This window comes from Jaculus jaculus, chromosome 2 (genome assembly GCF_020740685.1).
Source record: "Jaculus jaculus isolate mJacJac1 chromosome 2, mJacJac1.mat.Y.cur, whole genome shotgun sequence".
NCBI classification, from domain to species: Eukaryota; Metazoa; Chordata; class Mammalia; order Rodentia; family Dipodidae; genus Jaculus; species Jaculus jaculus.
The window spans coordinates 101,522,052-101,542,405 of NC_059103.1; the positions used below are offsets into that span (position 1 = coordinate 101,522,052).

General features: G+C 39.3%; 1 protein-coding gene across 2 annotated transcripts in view; it reads right to left on the minus strand.

Moving 5' to 3' along the window:
- Nfkb1 (nuclear factor kappa B subunit 1) overlaps positions 1-20,354 on the minus strand; it is a 125,745-nt gene that overhangs the window by 74,530 nt on the left and 30,861 nt on the right. The window contains exons 4-5 of one of the 2 annotated variants that reach the window (XM_045143005.1): positions 16,427-16,464; positions 12,486-12,584 (exon numbers count right to left, since the gene is read on the minus strand). In XM_045143005.1, coding sequence (XP_044998940.1) covers positions 12,486-12,584; positions 16,427-16,464 — 137 coding nt within the window. Of the gene's footprint in view, positions 1-12,485; positions 12,585-16,426; positions 16,468-20,354 lie in introns of both variants that reach the window. The other variant, XM_045143004.1, reaches the window with a different exon arrangement.

Below are 20,354 nucleotides of genomic sequence, written 5' to 3' on the forward strand. Positions count from 1 at the left end.
CTGAACATGGGTTCTTAGGCTTTGCAGGCATGCACCTTAAACATTAAGCCATCTCTCTGGCTCTAAAAGTTTTTTTTTTTTTTTTTTTTTTTTACTATTTCCTAAATATATAAAATGATACAAAAAGGAACACCATAAATACATGCATTTCTGAGTATGCCATGGGATGAAATAGGTTTGTATCTCATCTTGGGATGGCAGGTTTATCAGCTCAACACATTATATTCTTTGTATTTATTTATGACAGACAGAACGGGAGAGAGAGAGAAAGAAAAAGAGAATGGGCATGCCAGGGCCTCTAGCCACTGCAAAGGAACTCCAGACGCATGCACCACCTGTGAATCTAGCTTATGTGGGACCTGCAAAATTGAACCAGGGTCCTTCGGCTTCTCAGGCATGCACCTTAACCACTAAGCCATTTCTCCAGCCCAATATACTCTTCTTTTTTGCATGTGTATATATGTGTGGTGTGTTTATATATGTACGTGGGTGCACATGTGTATGTATGTGTGTGTATATGTACTCATGAGAGACAGAGAGAGAGAGAGAGGAAGGTCAATGCTGGGTGTCTTCATCAGTTGCCCACCACCTTCTTTGGGACAGGGTCTCTTGCTGAACTTGGGGCTCACTGATTTGGTTAGACTTCTCTAGCTAGAAAGCCCCAGGGATCCTGTCTCTGCCTCCTCAGAGCTGGAATTACAGGATGCTGGAGTCAGAACTCAGGTCCTCATGCCTGTGCAGGAAGCACTTTGCCCACCGAACATCTCCCTAAGCTTCATTCTGCCCTTGTAGTGAATGGAATCAATTCACTCAGCACCTCAGAATGCAATGTCATCTGGATACTTTGTAGATGTGATTAGTTAATATAAGGTCATACTGCATGATGGTGGGCTCCTACCACACTGACGGGTGACTTTATGAAGGAAAGCAAGAGAGATACAGAGAAAGCTACGCGAAGACAGAAGCTGGAGAAACAGCTACAGAGAGAATGCCAAGGCTGTCAGCAACCATCTGAAGCTGGGAAGCAGCCAGGAGGCTCTTTCTAAGCCTCCACAGGGAGTGTGACCCTGATAACAACTTCACTGCCTCTACAACTGCAGAAAAATAAATTTCTGCTGCTTTAAAAAACTCAGGCTATGGTAAATTGTTATGGCAGCCCTAGGAAATGAATACAATACTCATGCAAATTCATCTCCTCATAGTGCTTATGGAGAATACAGTGAAGGAACGAGCCTAATACTAATTTACAATGCCTTTCTGCCTCCTATTTTGTTGAGTATTTTCTAAGATACCATGTGCTCCTCCTCAACGTAAGCTTCATATGGGTGAAAACACATGGTAAAATACTTATCTAGTGAGGTGGTGCTGAAAATCAATTAGTGAACTGGTAGAATTTTCATGTAGTCTATAAATCCATAATTCAATTGATAAAAGTGTCTTTCAATACTCATATTGGTGTATTTATGCATGAAAAACATGATCATCATTTTTAACTGCTTAGCATGTGTTGTGTGCTGAACAGCTCAATTTGCCCATTTATTCTATGAAGTTGGTACTTTGTTTCTTTCTGTGTGGGTATTTGTGTGTGTGGGGAGAAGTACCTGTGTGCAGGTTAGAGGCCAACCTCAGGTGTCACTTATCAGGCATACCCTTTTTGAGGCAGGGATTTTCATTACCATGGTACTTACCAATTAGGCTATACTAAGTGGGTAGTGAGGTCCACTGATCCACCCATATTCACCTCCCCAGTGCTAGGATTACAGGCATGTGCCACTATTTCTGGCAGTTTTTACATAGGTATTGGGGATCAGGCTCAGGTCCGCATGCTTCCAAGGCTTACTTAGTGAGCCATCGCCCCAGTTCCTGGAGTAGTACTGTGTACGTCAATCTTGCAGATGAAGAAGTTGAGGCTGGCTAAGTTCAGATACATGGCTAACGGCTAACAAATGGGAAACTAGGAAGCAGCATTATGCCCAGCCCTGCACCCAAGTGACTCCTGAGTCAGTGCTTCACACTTATTTTTTCATTGTACAGAGCTTTGCTTTATTAACTCACTAAACTAAATCATTTCTTTAATTTTAAAACTTTGTACTCAGGGGACTGATGAGATGGGGGCTTAGTGGGTAAGAGCAGGTGCTGTGCAAACATAAGGGCCTGAGCAGGCATGATTTGCCCTTAACTTGATTCCTCAATGCTACGGTAAACAGCTGGGTTGTCAAGATGTCTGCAACCCCAGTCCTGGAAACTAGAATGTCACTGGGGCTCATGAAAATGGCAGCTCCATGTTCAGAGAAAAACTCCATTCCCAGGAAACATGTATGAGAAATAGAGGAGGATAGCCAAAGTTCTCCTCTACTCTCCACAAGCATGCACATGGACCATATGCACCTGCATACTACATACTGCATATGCCCAAAAACCCTTGTATTAGGCTTTAATTCTTCTTGGCCTGTTTTCAACTCTCAATTTTTTTCTAGTGTAAACAAACTTACTTTGGGTTCATATAATAACAAAAATCCTTATGAATTATCAGAGAAACCTAGCCTGACTAAGGGTGCATTATTCAGCATGTGTGGAATGGATCCCAAGTATGTCTAGGCATTTCTGGATGGTTTTTATGCCCACCCATGATTAAGAACCATAGATTTAAAGAAGCCCTGCAAGTACGGACAAAGCCTTAATATTGTAATTAATAGTATTCTAGAATGTTTAAGACTGTGGGTTTTGGATATAAATGACTTTGAGTTCTTAATAATATTCTTTATAATATAAATGAGCCACTGAACTTTTCCATCATTTAATAGTGAATTATTTGCTCCTATATTTTATATAGAAGTACTGTCTTTAATAGTAATCATTACTGAGAAATAAATACTAAAACTTTTTAACTTGAGAAATAGATAGCTTTAACAAATTTGTGCAAAATGTCATATAGGGTGGTGATAGTACTGTCTTGGCCAGGGTATTCAATAAAGAATAATTATATTAAAACAGTACAACTTCTCACATCATATGGCTTCATCTAAAGTCTTGGGCTCTCCCCTCAAACATCAGCTAAGCCAGGGGAAGTCACAGAGGAAGTGACAAGATGAGGAAGAGTGCTGCTTCTACAGCAAGCCCCACAACCTGTGTGCCAGGGTGATGGTGACAGACGCTGAGGATCTCAGAACGTACCAAAGCACAAATCTGTAAGGTACTGAGATCTGAAATGCTAAAGTACACTTAAAACACATCCATCAGAGCTCACGGAATTTTGCATAAGAGGGAGCAGAAAGATTGTAAGAGCCACAGGGTGGGAGGGAATATCCAGAATCATTGCCCACCCACCCTCACAAAGACTGACTACTGCTCTCACAACTCATAACCAGCAACCCCATGTTGAATACCAGCAATCCCACTGAGGGTCTTCAGTGGAATGGGGGCAGGGAGAAGAGAAAGGAAATGATGGTACCAATGCATGGTATGTCCCTATGAAGCTTCTATTTAAAAAAATCTTGGGGCTGGTAAGATCACTAAGTGGTTAAGGTGTTTGCCTATAAAACCTATGGACCTAAGGTTTGATTCTCTAGAACCCATGTAAGCCAAATGCGCATCATGGCACATGCATCTCAAGTTCTTTGCAGTAGCTAGGGGCCTGGGCATGCCCATTCGCTTTCTCTCTCTCTCTCATAAATGATAAAAATTTTAAAAAAATCTTGGGCTCAAATTCTGAAAGGCTCTAAGTCTCAGAGAGAGCTTCTTAGCTTTCTTCAGGCTTCCACTTTTTCATGCCAAACCAAGGGCCACAGAACCTACCTCCGTGGAGTGTTGTGACTAAAGGAGATGAGATAAATGAACACATTAAACATTTTTACATCCATATGTTTGGTGGACAGAAATTGTGAATGTTTGAATATATCCTGCAGCATACCTCCATTAAACCTCAAGGAAGTGAGAGTAGGTTTGAGGATTCTGACCTGGACTCCTCCTGGAAGGTAAGGAAGAAAGCCTGGGACTGTAGGAAAGCTTGCAGCATCACCTCTAGACCTGCAGAGGGCTGAAGAGCTACTTGTCTGTGGAAGAGGCAGGGAAGGACATGAGAGGACCATAGGGCTTTACTTTACCTTTTCAAAAACAATTACTACACAAGACTATATGAAACCAAGACTACTGAATCGAATGTGGTGAGAGAGGTAGAGGGCTCTATACCATCTTCAGTTGGAGACCACTGGATTTGGAAAAATTGGGTTTCAGACTGAACAATGATCCTAGGAACAATCACATATGCAGGGAAATGCATAGGGAAGTAAAACGGGAATGGCTAGCAGGGGAAAGACACCATGCTTGGATGTAAAGTTTACACATTTTGCAATTTCAAGAAGCCTATGGCTCTCCTGCTTTCAGGGTTCATTTTCACTTATTTGTAATAAAAGTTTCCTCTAATAAATAGTTTTCTCTAGCTTTATAATGGTGATGTCATTTTTTGAGAACTATTAAAAAATTAAATAAGGCAAAATTTTATTGTAGGCGCTAAATACAAATCTTCTAAACTACTTAAAAGAAAAATTATCTATTAATCTAGTTAGATGTGGGATTTTGCCTATCTATAGAACAGTACTTGTTATTTGTTAAATAACTATATTCTCTCTTTTGTCTTTAACTACTAAGAGTCAGCCTCATGCTTAATGGGAGTGTGAGAAGAGAGAGGGAGGGACAGAAAGTGAGAAAAGAGGAAAGGAGGAGAAGGAGAGAGGACATGAGACAGAACATGAGAACAAATGAGAACTACCTGGCTGCTGGAATCCACCTATTTGCCAATGGGCAGGCAATTATCCTGAATTATGTGCTCAACAACCTTGAAGTATTTCAACTCACTAAAATGTATAAAATGCAAAAAAAATACATATAGCAACTTTTAAAATAAAAAAAAAAGAGAAGGAAAACATTTAAGACAGGCCATGCATAGTGTTGTAAGCCTGGAATCCCCACACTCTGGAGGTAGGGTCAGGAGCAAGTTCAATTCCAGACTGGGTGACACAGTGAGATCCTGTCTAAACTAAAAAGCAACAACAAAAAAGACATTATAGAGACCAGCTGTTTAATTAGCTGCTGTCAAAAAGCCAAAATGATACAAACCCTTCAGCACTGATTCTTTAGCATGTTTGAGTCCTGAAAATCTGGTCTTAGAAAAGTTATATAAGCTAGGCATGGTGGCACATGCCTTTAACCCCAGCACTTGGGAGGCAGAGGTAGGAGGATCACCATGGATTCAAGGCCACCCTGAGAATACAGAGTGAATTCCAGGAGAGCCTGGACTATAGTGAAACCCTACCTCAAAAAACAAAAAACAAAAAAAGTTATATAAATCTCTCTAGAAAAATGTGTGTGCACGTGCGTGCACGTGCACACACACACACACACACACACAAATATCTGTATATAAATTTGAGCCCGAAACCAGCACAGGATTTATGGGTCCCTGACTATAAAGCCTTTGTCTTCAACCAGGAGTGCGCTCTGTGTGTGTGTGTGTGTTATAATGCACAGGGTATAATACATGTAGGATTGTGTTTTTTTTTTTTTTCTTACATAAGCACAATGAATGACTTAGGGATGACAAAGGATAGTCTAACAAATGGTAGCTATGGATTAAGTTCTGTATGCACTCCCACTTGATGGTCTTTCCCTTTGGTATGTTTAGTAACTGAGCCAGGCTAATTTATTCAAAATTAGTATTCCAGCGAGATCCTCAGAATAGCAAACCTCTGAATCAGACAAGTCTCTACAAAGAAAAGGGAGCTTGTGCAAAGATATGTGATATTCTCAAATGCCATCGCAGATCAGCCAGTCAATATTTGACCTTGACAGAAACTTAGCATTTAGGATTTTTAAGTGAGAGGCACTAAAGAGACTTGTGTTTTTACTCAGTGGAAGAAGAGGGATTAAAAGAAAATCTGTTTATGACCTAAACATTTCAATGTGGAGCTGAATATAAACCATAGAGGGAGAGCCAGCTGTCAGGAAACACTGAACAGAAATAACTGTACTTGTTTCAGTTGTGCTTAAAGCCTCTTGCATTAGATATTTACAAATAAAAAGAAAATGACACTAGCTCTAATCTCTCTTTTTGAAACAAAATTACTCATGTTGATGTGTGTTCTGCATAGGGTACCAAACTCTGAAGCCTGTCCGAGCAGCCAAGGACAGGAGCAGAGAAAGTTTCAGAAGCCCCGTGGGACTGCTTCTCTTGGCTTCCTGCCACTTCCCTAAAGAGGAAGGCCACCTTACTTAAAAATTTTTTCTGTACAATTTTCGGGAAAAAGAGGGCAATGAGCTTTCCCTGGCACTCCTTGCTGAGTCAAAAACAAGCAGAGACAAGCTTGGCTTAGAGGAGGTTCATATACTCTTCTGCCAGCCTCCTCCAGTAGGAGCGCATGAGGCAGTAAGAACAGAGCAACATCAAAGGGAAACTTTTATTGGACAGTATAATGGATTATTAAGTGTTCAATCACAGGAAAACGTTTCTTAAAATAGGGCTAGATGTAAGCATTAATCTGCATATTTTACCTTCCCTAGACTTTTCTCTGCATATTATTTTTGCTTAAATTCCCCACTGTGGTTGAGCACTTCTCCATTCAGACAGTGAAGCAGAATCAAGAGCACTAAAGCAAGCACTGCTTAATCTCCAAACCAGCCCAATTTTAGCACTCATTTGGCCAGAAAAGGAGCCACCACATATAAATAAAACGTTGGATGGAAGTTAGTAAAATCAATTTTCTTGAAACTGTCAGTATTTATGAATGCATACTTATGTGGTAAAAATCTGCAACAAAATTCAGAGAAAGAAAATTTGGAGTACTGGATCACCCATGGCTGAGTGGTACTTTAGGTGTAACATGCCATCAGAGAGAGAGAACGGGAGAGCGAGTGAGAGAGAATGGTAAAATATTATGGTCTGTATCGTTAGATCAATTTCAAACTCTCTGTATGTGGAAATATAATTTAAAATACTTCTTTTTCTGTTTTATTTATTTGCAAGTAGATAAAGAGAAAGAGAGAGAGAGAGAGAGAGAGAGAGAGAGAGAGAGAGAGAGAGAGAGAGAGAGAATATGAATAAGAATGGGTGCACAGGGCCTCTAGTGGCTGCAAATGAACTCCAGGTACATGTGCCACTTTGTGCATCTTGCTTTATGTGGGTACTGGAGAAATGAACCTGGGTCATTAAGCTTTGTAGGCAAGAGCCTTAACCATTGAGCTATATGTCCAGCCTAAATATTTCTTTTTTAAAAAAGAAAGTGAAGACTTGCAGAACAAGACATCAGAAAGTTTTACAGAATTCTTCTCAGCTACATGAAAGAGGCGTGCAAAGCGCCACATGGTACAGTAAATAGCCTGCAATCCAGCCATGGCCTTAACCAGCGAGAGGGTATCTAAGCCTTATCCCACTTATCTGCCATTGAGTTGTATGCATGGGGCATACTTCCAACAGAAAACATAGGGCCTTTGGAGACACCTAGAGTATGTTCTAAAATGTTCCAACTTGAGGCACTGTCAGTGAAAGAGAAGTTTCCATGCCACAGCCAGCTCCACTGGGAATGGATTCTGGGGTGGTATCGACACTCTTATGACACTACCTTAAAGCATCACGCCATAGACGCTGCCAGTTTCTTATATATACTGTACGGAACCCTTGCCTCCATCTCACGTTCTTTTATGTAATAATTAATAAGAGGCAGTCCACAGAACTCCTGCATTAAGTTTTAGGTATGCAGTTAACATGGCTATGTTCAAGTCATACACTTTCTCTTTTATGTTTCTCTCCTTGATATGAATTTAATAGAAGTGTCCTCTGAAAGAGCTCCTGGGGTGAAGATGTGGTCCCTGGATGGTGGTGTACTCAGAGCAGTGAAGGCATCAATGTCACCAGTGGCTCATCCACTGATGAGTTCATACGGGATAGGAAATGGGCCCTGGTGGGATGAAGCAGGTCTTCAACAGTGTGCCTCTGAAGGGTATATATTGTCTCTTTGTCTATCTTCCTGCTTCCTGGCTGCCACAAGGTAAGTAGATTTCCTCCATTTTCATCTGCCATGGTGTTTCTGCTTCACCTCAGTCCCACAGCCATGGAGCTAGAGAGCCATACCCTGAAACCATGAGCCCCAAATCTGTCCCTTTTTTCCTCAGGTATTTTGTCACAATGAAGAAAAACTAACGCACTTCTTAGTGTCTGGATGATGTCTCTCAGAATCTGAGTATATCTAGATTCACCCCAAAAAACAACGACAACAGTGTCTGTTACTATTCAAGGAAAAGTCCATGTAGCTGTGAACCATGCACACAAACAATTCCATGTGATCCCTGTGACACAGGAAGCGTCCAGGAAGAAGTCAGGTGGAAACTGACCTGACTCTGCATCTAGGTTAGTGACTCTCAAACATGGGCGACTTTGCCCTCCCTCCCCAGGGTACATTTGACCATGTCTGGAGGTGTTTTTGCTGCCACAGTGTTGAGAAATGTTGCTGAATATTCCATAATGCACCAGGCAGCCTTCCACTAGAGAGAATTCTATGGCTCTCCAAATGTCAGTAGTGAGGTGTTTTAAAAGCATGGGTCTCTGCTTCCTCACAGCCTCATATGGACCAGGAGTTTAATGCACTACTGCAGGAGGGAAGCACAGCTGTGTGGTCCTCCTGGAAAGAAATGATGATGGAAAACCTTTCCTATGCTTAAATTTCAGAGGGAAAAGTGATTCAAAACACTTGTAAACTGAAAGTCACCTGTGGCTGTGCTTTAGAGAAAGATCACAAGAAGGAATACTGGCAGAGACACTCTGGAAAGAAGCACCTCATGGTTATCTCTTTTCCCCTCTTCCCTTGCATCTGGTAAAGAATTTTATAATAAACAACATGACTTGCTTGATTTGTAGAAACAATGGGACCACTTAAACTCTTAGTGAGCAATAATGACAGGCACGAGGAAAAATAAAAAATAAAAAAAGAAAACCAGGCCAGCCAACAATGGTGAGGCTCTGTGAACACATTTCTCCTTTTCTCACAACTTGATTAAACACTTAATAAAGGTATGCTTAACCAGTGCATAAAGATATTGGGTGAAATAAGGCAGCTTTTGCTAAAGATTAACAATGACTGATCCTCCACATTTATATTTATATTTTGATTTGCTTTATTATTTTGTATGTGATATATATTTCCTACTCAACATCAAAGCCCTTTTTGTAGACATGATTTGAACTTAATGATGCCCATTAAGTTCATTTCTAGGTTATTCTGTGACAATGATGCACTAGTATACCTAGAGCTACCACATGTGAAGGATGTGGAAAATGCCAATACACTTACCACAAGGCTGCTGCCATGAGGTTGTTAGCATTAATAACTGTTAATTGGTCACAAAATACTAGATCAACAGAAGTGAACAGCTAATGAAAATACCACAATTTATACTGCTTTGTAGAGGGTCTAGAAAAACTTTGCTTTTCTTCTGCTACTAGATCTTAAATAGATATAACCAATGGCAATGTAGATAATGTGATTTTCAATTATATTCCTCAGAAACATAGACACATAAGTGTATACAGTATTCATATATTACGTACACACATGTGTTAAGAAGTTCTGGACTTGATACCTGACATCCTTTACCCCCTGAATCTGTCTTTGTGGTTGAGAGTTCTCCTGTTCTTATTCTCCTGCCTTATTTCTCCCAGGGCTTCCATGTTCTGTCCCCAGGCTTCCAGGCCCAGCACCTCAGCAGCACACATTCTATATGGGAGGCTCAGTGAGCAGTAGCCCGGTTCAGGAAAAAGGACAGTTAATTCCCCCCCTGAGCCTCAGTTTCCTCACAGGCATTACACTTGATACATGTATTAAAAGAGCTAAGAAGTATAAAGTCCTTGGAAAATCACTGATGTTTAATAAAGACCAGCTCTCTTCTTTCTTTGTGTTCCTTATTTCTCACTTATGTTCTAAAGGATCAGAAGCAACAGAAGTCATGGTGATAATTTTAGGTGTGCACTCATGGTCAGGCATACCAGGAGAGCTGGTAAAACTTTTTTTTTTTTTTCTGGGTGTTTCCAGGAGAAACTGACATGTCAGTTGGTGAAACAAGGGCAAAACGTGCCTTCAAATGTGGGCAGAATCACCAAATCATTTAGGGCAAAAAACACAGAGAGAATTCTCCTCCTCTCTTGCTACCTGCTTTGTTTCTCTACCCCTTCCCAGAAAGTGGCACATTCCTCTTCTCTTGCCCTTGGACACCAGAACACCAGGCTCTTCAGACTTGAACTACAGGCTTACACTAGCATCCCCTTTGCCAGAATCAGGCATTCAGTTCTGGACTGAAAGTTATAATATTAGCAACTCTGATTCATGGGATTCTGGAGGAATGAACAATATAGCCAGCATCACTGAGTTGACAGCTTGTTGTGGAATGTCTCAGAGTTCATAATCATGTGAGCCAATTCCTCTCATCTCTCCATTTATCCATCTGTCTGTCCTGTCTATTATGTATCTATCATCTGTCTCTCTACCTATTGTGTGTGTGTATCTGTCTATCTATGTATCTATCTATGTATCTATGTATCCATCCATCCATCCATCCATCCATCCATCCATCCCTCCATCCATCCATCCATCTTCTACTGGTTCTGTTTCTTGGAGAAACAGTCTAATACTAACTGTAGCCTTCTTCTGTGAACATTGCATTTACTTGCCTAATTACCATTAATAAGCACAAAAACTTCTCACAGCTAGAGTTAAAAATCTTAAGAACGGGCCTGACTCAAAGTATCCATACCATGAATGAGTTTCAAATGAAAGATAAGAATGGCATCATAAAATTTTTTCTCTTGTTTTAGAACAAGGGTAAGAAAGTGAAATGGCCAGGGCCTGAAAGTAGAGTATGAGAAAAGGGGAGCAGCAAAATGTGAGGCTACAAAAACAAACAAACATAAACTTCCTTCTACCAGAATTTTGCTGAGAGCCACATTTATTACAATGTCTGTGTACAAAACAAGACAACAGAAAGACAAGAGGTCAAAAGTACACTACAGTTGAAGGGGTTCATGCACCTAGTGGGAGCAGTTCTGGGTACATTTTTGTGTAGGCTTTGAATAAGTGACTAAAGAGAAAGTTGTACAAATAACTAAATTACAATTGTTAATTGCATACATGCAAAATTAGCAGGGTATGAAACATGGCACCATGTGATAAAAATCAAAACCTCAAACTCAGAGGAAGATACTTTCAATCAGGTCCACAAAAACAACAGAAGAAGGATGAAGGAGGTGAAGGTGTGCCCAAGCACACACCACCTTCCAGGAAGCAGTTCATCCCAAGGACCAGCACATGTGGCTGCAAGTCTGCCCAGCAGAGGCCCTGGGGTATTTCAGGCTCTCTACAAACACACACACACCCTCATTTAGTCTTGTGCATTAGATACCAATAGTTGTATATCATCTGCATTTGGATAATGAGGCTCAGAACTACTGAATAAACCTGCACATATCGCACTTCATGTGTCTCCTTCAGATGTCTTCCACTTTTCAGCACTAGCTTGGAGCTCACCACGTAAGCTACTCTGGCATCCAGCAAGTCTCAGGTGTTCATTTATCTTTGCCTCTATGTGGGATTACAAGTGTGTTTCACCCAGTATTTTATGTGGGTTCTGGGGATAAAACTCAGCTCCTCATGTGTGCAGGGCAAAAACTTTGCCAACTGAGCCCCAGCCTCAGAATTCATGATCTTGGGCTAGAGATATGGCTTAGCATGAGGTGCTTGCCTATGAAACCTAAAAACCCAGGTTCAACTCCCAGAACCAGATGCACATGGTGGCACATGTATCTGGAGTTCATTTGCAGTGGCTGAAAGCCCTGATAAGCCCATTCTCCCTCCCTCTCTCTCTCAAGGCCATTCTCTCTTTCTCTATAATTAATAAATGAAAAAAAAGAATTCATGATCTTAAAGAATATAGTACACAGTCCAAACAGTCACCTGTTCTGTTTCTCACTAAATCTCTGTAGACCTATATCAGCTATTTCTCTCACATACATTGTTTGGTAGTCTTTTGTTTTTGTGAGATAGAGCCTAATGTAGCTCAGGTTTGCCTCAAACTCACTATATAGTTAAGGCTGGCCTTGAACTTTTAATTATCTTGCCTACACCTCCTGAGTATGGGGATTACAAGTATACACCACCACATCTGGCTCAAAGACATTAAAATTTCAGAGAACTGTATAATTTAGACAATCTTTAATATGTTGAGAAGTCATAAAAATTTCTTAATGTTGAAACCATGGAGATGTTAACAGAGTTTGAAAAAAAATCTGTCACTCCCGTGAGACTGATAGCTATTTAACAATTATGATCACCATGTAAACACTCCCACTTAAAGGCAAAGTTGCATTGGATTCATTAAAAGCAGTTCCTTGGTTTTGCTCCTCAGCACTCAAGCCTTCCAGAATTCAGAGAAAGGTACTCTAAACTTACTTTGACCTGAGGATAAGACTTCTTGTTCTTTTCACTAGAGGCACCAGGAAGTCCACCATGGGATGGGCCTTCACAAACATAACGGAAACGAAATCCTCTCTGCAAAGTGAATACAGCCAGTAAGTTTGGGAAATAATTATGAAAAATAATAATGACAGAGCCACATGGCAGTTTCTAATTTTTATACATACTAGATAAGTGAAGAAAAACATTAAACTATGGAAGAGGACTCTGGAAATGAGAAAAACTTCACCAGGGTTATGATGAAAATGACATTAACTGATGTGTGGGCATTGAGCTGTGGCAGGGAGGCTGGCACCCAGCCCGCAGAACCTCCTCTATGCTCAGATGCTGAGAGAGAGCTGCTGAAGAGTTTAAGCCTTTGGATGTGATGTGCTCTGGCTTGTCTGAACTGGAGTTCCCTCATCTCAAATTGCTGCTGCCAGGCTCTGAACCTTGCCATATTAGTAAAAGTTATGCTTCTTTTTCTTTTTTTTAAAATTTTATTTATTTATTTGAGAGTGACAGACACAGAAAGAAGGACAGATAGAGGGAGAGAGAGAGAATGGGCGCGCCAGGGCTTCCAGCCTCTGCAAACAAACTCCAGACGCGTGCGCCCCCTTGTGCATCTGGCTAACGTGGGACCTGGGGAACTGAGCCTCGAACCGGGGTCCTTAGGCTTCACAGGCAAGCGTTTAACCGCTAAGCCACCTCTCCAGCCCAAAGTTATGCTTCTTTGACTATTCTTTGATGCACCTCCTTTATCTGCACAGATTACAGTTGGATCAAGGTGACCATGGACGCATCTATTTGAACAAATTTCTTCAGTGCTGTAGACCATGCTCTGCACACTACACTGTGCATCTGGTGGGCTGCTAAACAGTTCACAGCTTAAGAGCTTTAACTCTAGACTATTAATGTAATAGACTTTACTGAATCCCAAACCAGACAGTCCCTTATATTATCTGATCCATGAATCTCATAGATTTAACTGATTAAGAAGCATTAATTGGAAGCCTTCACTATGGGAACAACCATAAGTAAAAGTTCTACTTTTTTTTTGTTTTGTTTTGTTGTTCGAGGTAAGATCTCACCACTCTAGCTCAGGCTGACCTTGAATTCACTATGTAGTCTCAGGTAGGCCTCAAACTCACAGTGATCCTCCTACCACTGCCTTCCAAGTGCTGGGATTAAAGGCATGCGCCACCACGTCTGGCAAGTTCTACTTTTTTTAATGTGTACACCTAAGTAGATTTGTACCAAACCACATTTAAGGTTTACACCTATTCTAACACCTTTTGACTTATAAAGATAATTTAGTTTTATAATTATACATACTTGTATACAAAGAATGTAGCAAATTATGTAAATAGACCTCACCATTACTTCAAGAAAGCGTTTGCTAAATTTTATAAACTACTTTACAATGATGTCAATCAATCTGTATTAGTAGACTGGCTTTTCTTTTTTCACCAGTTGATGAAAAGAATGATATTTTACCATACTTTAGGACACATTTTATTTTTATTTATTTTTATTTCTGGTCAGATTTTATATAAACAGCTGTAGATCATTGGAGCATCAGCAGCTCCCCATACCCACTACTGCTGGTAAGGGGTTCCCACCTTACTTGCTCAGATAGCCACAGAATCCCCAGAGAGCACAAGTTTTTAATCCCTTTGACCTCATGGAGCAATGTAAAACTTTTGCCCTCCATAGATTGAATAACTTTTTTTTTTGTTCCTATTAAATTTTTCTGTCTCTGAATCAACCCAATGTTTTATGATCTAATTTAAATCTCTGGGAAGCATCTGTTACCAATCCTCTTTTCTCTAAGAATTTCCTTATTTCCAAAGAAGACTGGTCCTAAAACACATTTCACTGTATCCAAAAATGCTTAACGTAAATTATCTGGACTGAGAAGGTTCTCCAGAAATATCTAAGGTGAATTTAGCCTGGGAAGGTTCTTCCTTCATGCACACATGGGTCTATAGTGAACAACTCATCGGGGTACAACCCCAAATCATATCTTCACATGGCTGTCCTAAAGACCCCAAACCAAGGCAGCCTTTTGAGGTGAAGTTTTTCCTGTTTTGCTTCCTATAAAATTCTAATTATAAAAAGTTATAAATTCAGTCCTGGATTTGTTATAAGCAATGGTTATTTATTTATTTAATAATTAAAATAAGCTTAGTAACTTGATGGGAATACCCCAATGGAAATATGATGAATATGTAAATATGTTCACATAATAAAGTTCACAATTAATAATAAAAAAGGCTATTCACTGTACTGGAAGTAAAGTCAAAAATAAAAAATAAGCTTAATAGTTAAACGAAGTTGCTAAAAGCACAAAAAGACAACAGCATGCATAACTCTCATCCTTTCACTGAAGTTAGACATCAAAATACCTTGTTTGTACACAAACTCACTGTTTGACTCACATGAGCTTTACTGTATTCTTATATAATGAATTGACTTTTGAATTCTGGAGCTACATTAATCTTTCATGTAAATCATTAATGTCCTAAGACTTTTGCCATGACAAGGAATAGCATGTTACAATTCTTTTTCTTTTTTCCAAGGTAGGGTCTCACTCTAGCCCAGGCTGACATGGAATTCACTATGGAGTCTCAGGGTGGCCTTGAACTCATGGCAATCCTCCTACCTCTGCCTCCTGAGTGCTGGGATTAAAGGCATGTACCACCACGCCCGGCTGCATGTTACAATTCTTATTGTAGTGCTATTCTTATAAAAATAAATACCTGAAGAAAAATTTCTTGTGTAGACATACTGTAATTGATTTCTCAGTTTCACAGATCACTCAGGTCTTACAAGCTAGGATATTTTCCAGGAAGCCAGATTACTAAATAGAATTTCAGGAATAAAATTCCACTGGAGGGGAAGTGAGAGAACTGGGGACTTAATGTGAGAGATGATTCTATTGGAGCTACACAGGGAAGTGGGCAAGGAAAGCACTGCTGACTGCCTGAGCAGGCAGGAGGCGCCTCCTGCAAGCATCTAGGTTCCATGTGTCCATGTCTACAAAAATTCTCATCTACTCTCCACCTGATAGAGATAAACTGGATATTACTAAGTTATTAACATGTAAATTATGACCACATTTAATATATATCACATGATTCCACAATGTCTTGCTTTAAAGCCCTTGATATTTAACTTCTTAGCATTTGTTTAATGTTATACCACACAAAAGTGCACACTACTAGGACTTGTTGGGTATATCCATTCAGAAATTTAGTGACTTTGTCCTCATTCTGTGGGATATGATACATAATACAGAAATATCCTCTGGGCAGATAGTAAGGATATTTTTCCTCTTCTACAATTTCTAATGATGATGTAGAGTTAGAATATGGTCATTCAATTCTGAGCTATCTTCCACAGAATCAAAGGAATCTTTTCTTGCTCCAAAGAGATCAAGTCTAAAGATAGCCCGAGGGGAAGAGAATTCAACCATTCATTCTAACGCTTTGCTTCCCACTAGTACATTTTAGTGTTTCAGGTTATATGTTCCATGTACAGAACATAAAAGGCTGGACATGCGCATGGACATGGCTGATGATGTACTTTAGGGGATGTGAACTGCATGTCTGCATATTGCTGTATAAATGAAAATAAGCTATGCCTTTCCTGGGAGTGGCTGATAAGCTAAACTGGTAGAGATAGCAGAATACCAAGGCTCTATAATGAGTTAAGAGTTTCACAAAACTAGGTACTGAGGCTCAAGACCACATGAAGAATGACTAAGAGAAATAGTAAGTAATGAACAGAGCTGTTACATAATCTAGCAGGCTTCTGATTATCCCGATGAACTAATTTTTCAATAAAATTTGTTTACTATTATTCAATGCTTTAGATATTAATATTAGATGTAATTAATGTACAAAATACAACTCCCACCCCTTTATTTTCCTTACCTGTTTTGGTTGCTCTAATATTTTAAGGTATGGACCATCTGCTAAAGACAAGCACAAAGACAAAAACAAAAGAGATGATGAGGCTTCTTCAATCAGTATATCATATAATGCAAGACAAAAGCTGAACTGTGTTTTTAAGTAGTGGTTTTGTTTGCTTGTTTTTTTCAAGGTAGGGTCTCACTCTAGCCCAGAATACTCTGGAACTCTCTCTGTAGTCCCAGGCTGACCTTGAACTCATGGCAATCCTCATCTCTCTGCCTTCCAAGTGCTGAGATTAAAGGCATGTCCCACCATGCCCAGCTTAAATAGCGGTTTCAAGTCAATTGATAGGTAAAATTCTATAAGGATATAGCATCCTCACTTGAAATATTAAATTTAGTGAAATATACATTTATTTTTGCAGTCCTAGTAAAATAGAATGAATAAATATTCTTTAAATGGTGAAGTTTATTTGCCCAGCCCATTAAAAAGGTCTGGTTGCCAGGAAAGAATGTGAGGTAAGGAGCCTTCACAATCTTATCTTTCAACAAAGCATTTTAGAAAAACACTAATAATTCAAAGCAGCAACCACTTCCTGGGCACTATGACATTTTATTTTACCTTCACCTTAGTAGATAGTAACTCTCCTTCCTCAAAGAGAATGTGCTCAGTGTGAAATTAAGAGATTGAGCAGCAACCTATACATTGGAATGACACAGATAATGACCCTAGACTACCTACTTCTCTTGATACTTTCTGCTCTTTCCCTTCCCTGGATTCATTGGTACTACCTTCATTACCCACTAATAATTCAGTTTGGCTTATAAGACAAGGTGAACTTTTGTTACTTATCCATAACTGCTGATGTTGGCATAAAATGTCTGAATATTGTGCACCCACATGAACTCAGTTCGAAAGCAGTTCAGGCGTTTTACCAAACCAATCCTGAAAATAATTTAATTCAACATAAACACTTACCAATTAATTATTATGAAAGATCTAAAAAAAAAAAAAACCCTGAATGGTTGAACCCATATCCCAGTGGAATCTTACTTGAAAACTGACAGAAAATCAGATCATTTGATAGCATAGATATAATACATTTAATATGAAAAATGACCTAACAATTTTATGCCAACAATACTATATTCTACCATTGTGCCATACACTAGGTATCTATTTGTTTGAATCAAATTTAAATGTTTGACATGAAAATAACCTACATGAATGTGTCTGTGTCCATTTGTCCATGTGTCTGTCTCTCAGCTGAAGCACAGATAAATTTGTGAGGAAGAGGTAAAACTTAAGGTTCAAATTTAAAATAAACTTTCACTTAAAAGAACTTATGGCTGGAGAGATGGCTTAGCACTTAAGGCATTTGCCTGCAAAGTCAAAAGAAGCCAGTTCAATTCTCCAGGACTCACGTAAGCCAGATACATAAGGGGGTGCATGCATCTGGAGTTCGTTTGCAGTGGATGGAGGCCCTAGTGTACCCATTCTCTCTATATATACCTCTTTCTCTCTCAAATAAATAAATAAATAAAATTTTTTTTTTAAAAAATAGGAAAACTTAATGGCAAGAGACTCTAGTGTACTCACTCACTGAACCCCTCCACTTGCAAATAAATACTTGTTAAAAAAGAGAATGTAAAAGAAGAGAACTTATTTTAATCTTCTCGATATTATGATGTATCAGGATAAATGATTCTTTAAGAAGGAAAGATATAATTATTTCCTGTTATTCAACAATTTTACAAGGAAGTGTTTTGGAAAATGAAGACATCTCAAGTGAAACAAACACAAGAAAAGAGAAATAGGGGGTTACTGGCAAGGTTGTAACATAGGTTATCACCTTCTTTACATGAAACTCATCCCTGGACACATTAGCCTACTTACTATTTATTTATTTATTTGTAAGCAAAGAGAAATAGAGAGACAGGGAATGGGCATTCTAAGGCTTCTAGCCACTGTAAACAAAATCCAGATGCATGCACCACTTTGTGCATCTGGCCTTACAAGGGTACAAGGGAATTAAACTTGAGTTGTTAGGCTTTGCAAGCAAGAGCCTTAACTGCTAAGCCATCTCTTCAGTCCTAGACTACTTTTACAAAGCACCTATAACTTAAAAATTTTTTAAATGACTAGAATTTAATTTTTACTATGAAATAAAACTGTTTAGAAATAGAAATATTTTCACATTGCTAACATATAGCTTGTATGATGACACTCTAACAAATATAAAAGATTTGTCTAGAATGCTACAAACATAGTAAGAAAATAGCCCAGTAAGAGTAAGATGCCATGGAATATTTGGGGATGCAGAGAACACACTGACATTAAATTTAGGTCCTTCTAACTAACTCTTCTAAAAATATTTGCAGTGTTTTTTTTCTTTTTAGTAGGACTTACTTTTGTTTAAATATGGGAAACTCCAGTGAAATGGGGCAAGTTTTCTCATTCAAAGAATGTATTTAAAGCTAAATCAACTAGAAAATTAGATTTGATATGCATATATTTGTTTGAAGGACAACTTTCTTTTGTCCACATTTTCATGCCAAGAAAGTGATATCTCACTCTGCAGAGAAATTTAAATTACAGCAAAATGTTACAGATCCCAATAGTTGTACCATGTCACACAGACTTTTTAACACAATAGATACACTACTTCTGGAGTCAGATTTCAAGATACCTGGAAGACTAAAAAAATCCTTATGAAAATAACAAGTGAATATGGGTTTAGGTAAGCCTACTCCTTTAAAAGTTAAACAAAATATCCCTTACATCTCAGAGCATAAAACTGGATGGGGGGGGGGTGGATCAATGGTTAAAGATACTTGCTAGCAAAGCCTGATGGCCTGCACTCAGTTCCTCAGCACACATGTAAAGCCAGTTGTACAAAGTAGGGCTTGTGTCCAGAGTTTGTATGCAGCAGCAAGATGCCCTGGCATGCCCACATTTATTCTCATTTATCATTCTCTCTCCCCCCTTTCTAATAAATAAAAATAAATACAAATTTAAAAAAAAAGTAAGCTAGGCTACTGCAACAGACAGAGAAAAATGTCAATAAAAATGAAGGTATCTGGGTGTGGTGGCACACACCTTTAATCCCAGTACTTGGGAGGCAGAGGTAGGAGGATCTCTGTGAATTCGAGGCCACCCTAAGAATACAGAATGAGGGCTGGAGAGATGGCTTAGCGGTGAAGCGTTTGCCTGTGAAGCCTAAGGACCCCGGTTCAAGGCTCGGTTCCCCAGGTCCCACATTAGCCAGATGCACAAGGGGATGCACGCGTCTGGAGTTCGTTTGCAGTGGCTGGAAGCCCTGGCGCGCCCATTCTCTCTCTCTCCCTCTATCTGTCTTTCTCTCTGTGTCTGTCGCTCTCAAATAAATAAATAAAAAATTAAAAAAAAAAAAGAATACAGAATGAATTCCAGGTCAGCCTGGCCTAGAGTGAAACCCTACCTCAAAAAACAAAAAACATCAACAACAAAAAAAGGTGAAAAACAACAACTAGACAATAAGATTTCTAGGTATGATTTTCAAAGTTTTCCCCAACATTATGGAAAATAATTTTTACAACATGATGATTTAACCACAGAATAGTTACTGATATGATCCTTCATATAGTCTTATTTCTAAGCTCATAAACCTAAAGAAAAAGAAAACACATTTAAAAAAAATTGGTCTCAGGATATTGTTCAGTTGTCTCAAACTAAATAGGTATTTTTCCTGAGAGCTTACATTTTTGACAAACACTAATACTAAGAAAATTGCTTTGAGTCTGAGAATAGAAAAGTTCACAGGAAACTCAGATGCCACCCCGGCACTACCTTGCTCACAGGAAGCTGACCTGGTGCTCAAGCTGGGCAGCATTTCATGAAACCCAAGATAAAAGGCTGCCGCCGGGAGGGAGGTTTTATAGGGCAAAGATAGAAAGGCATCTGTTTGTCA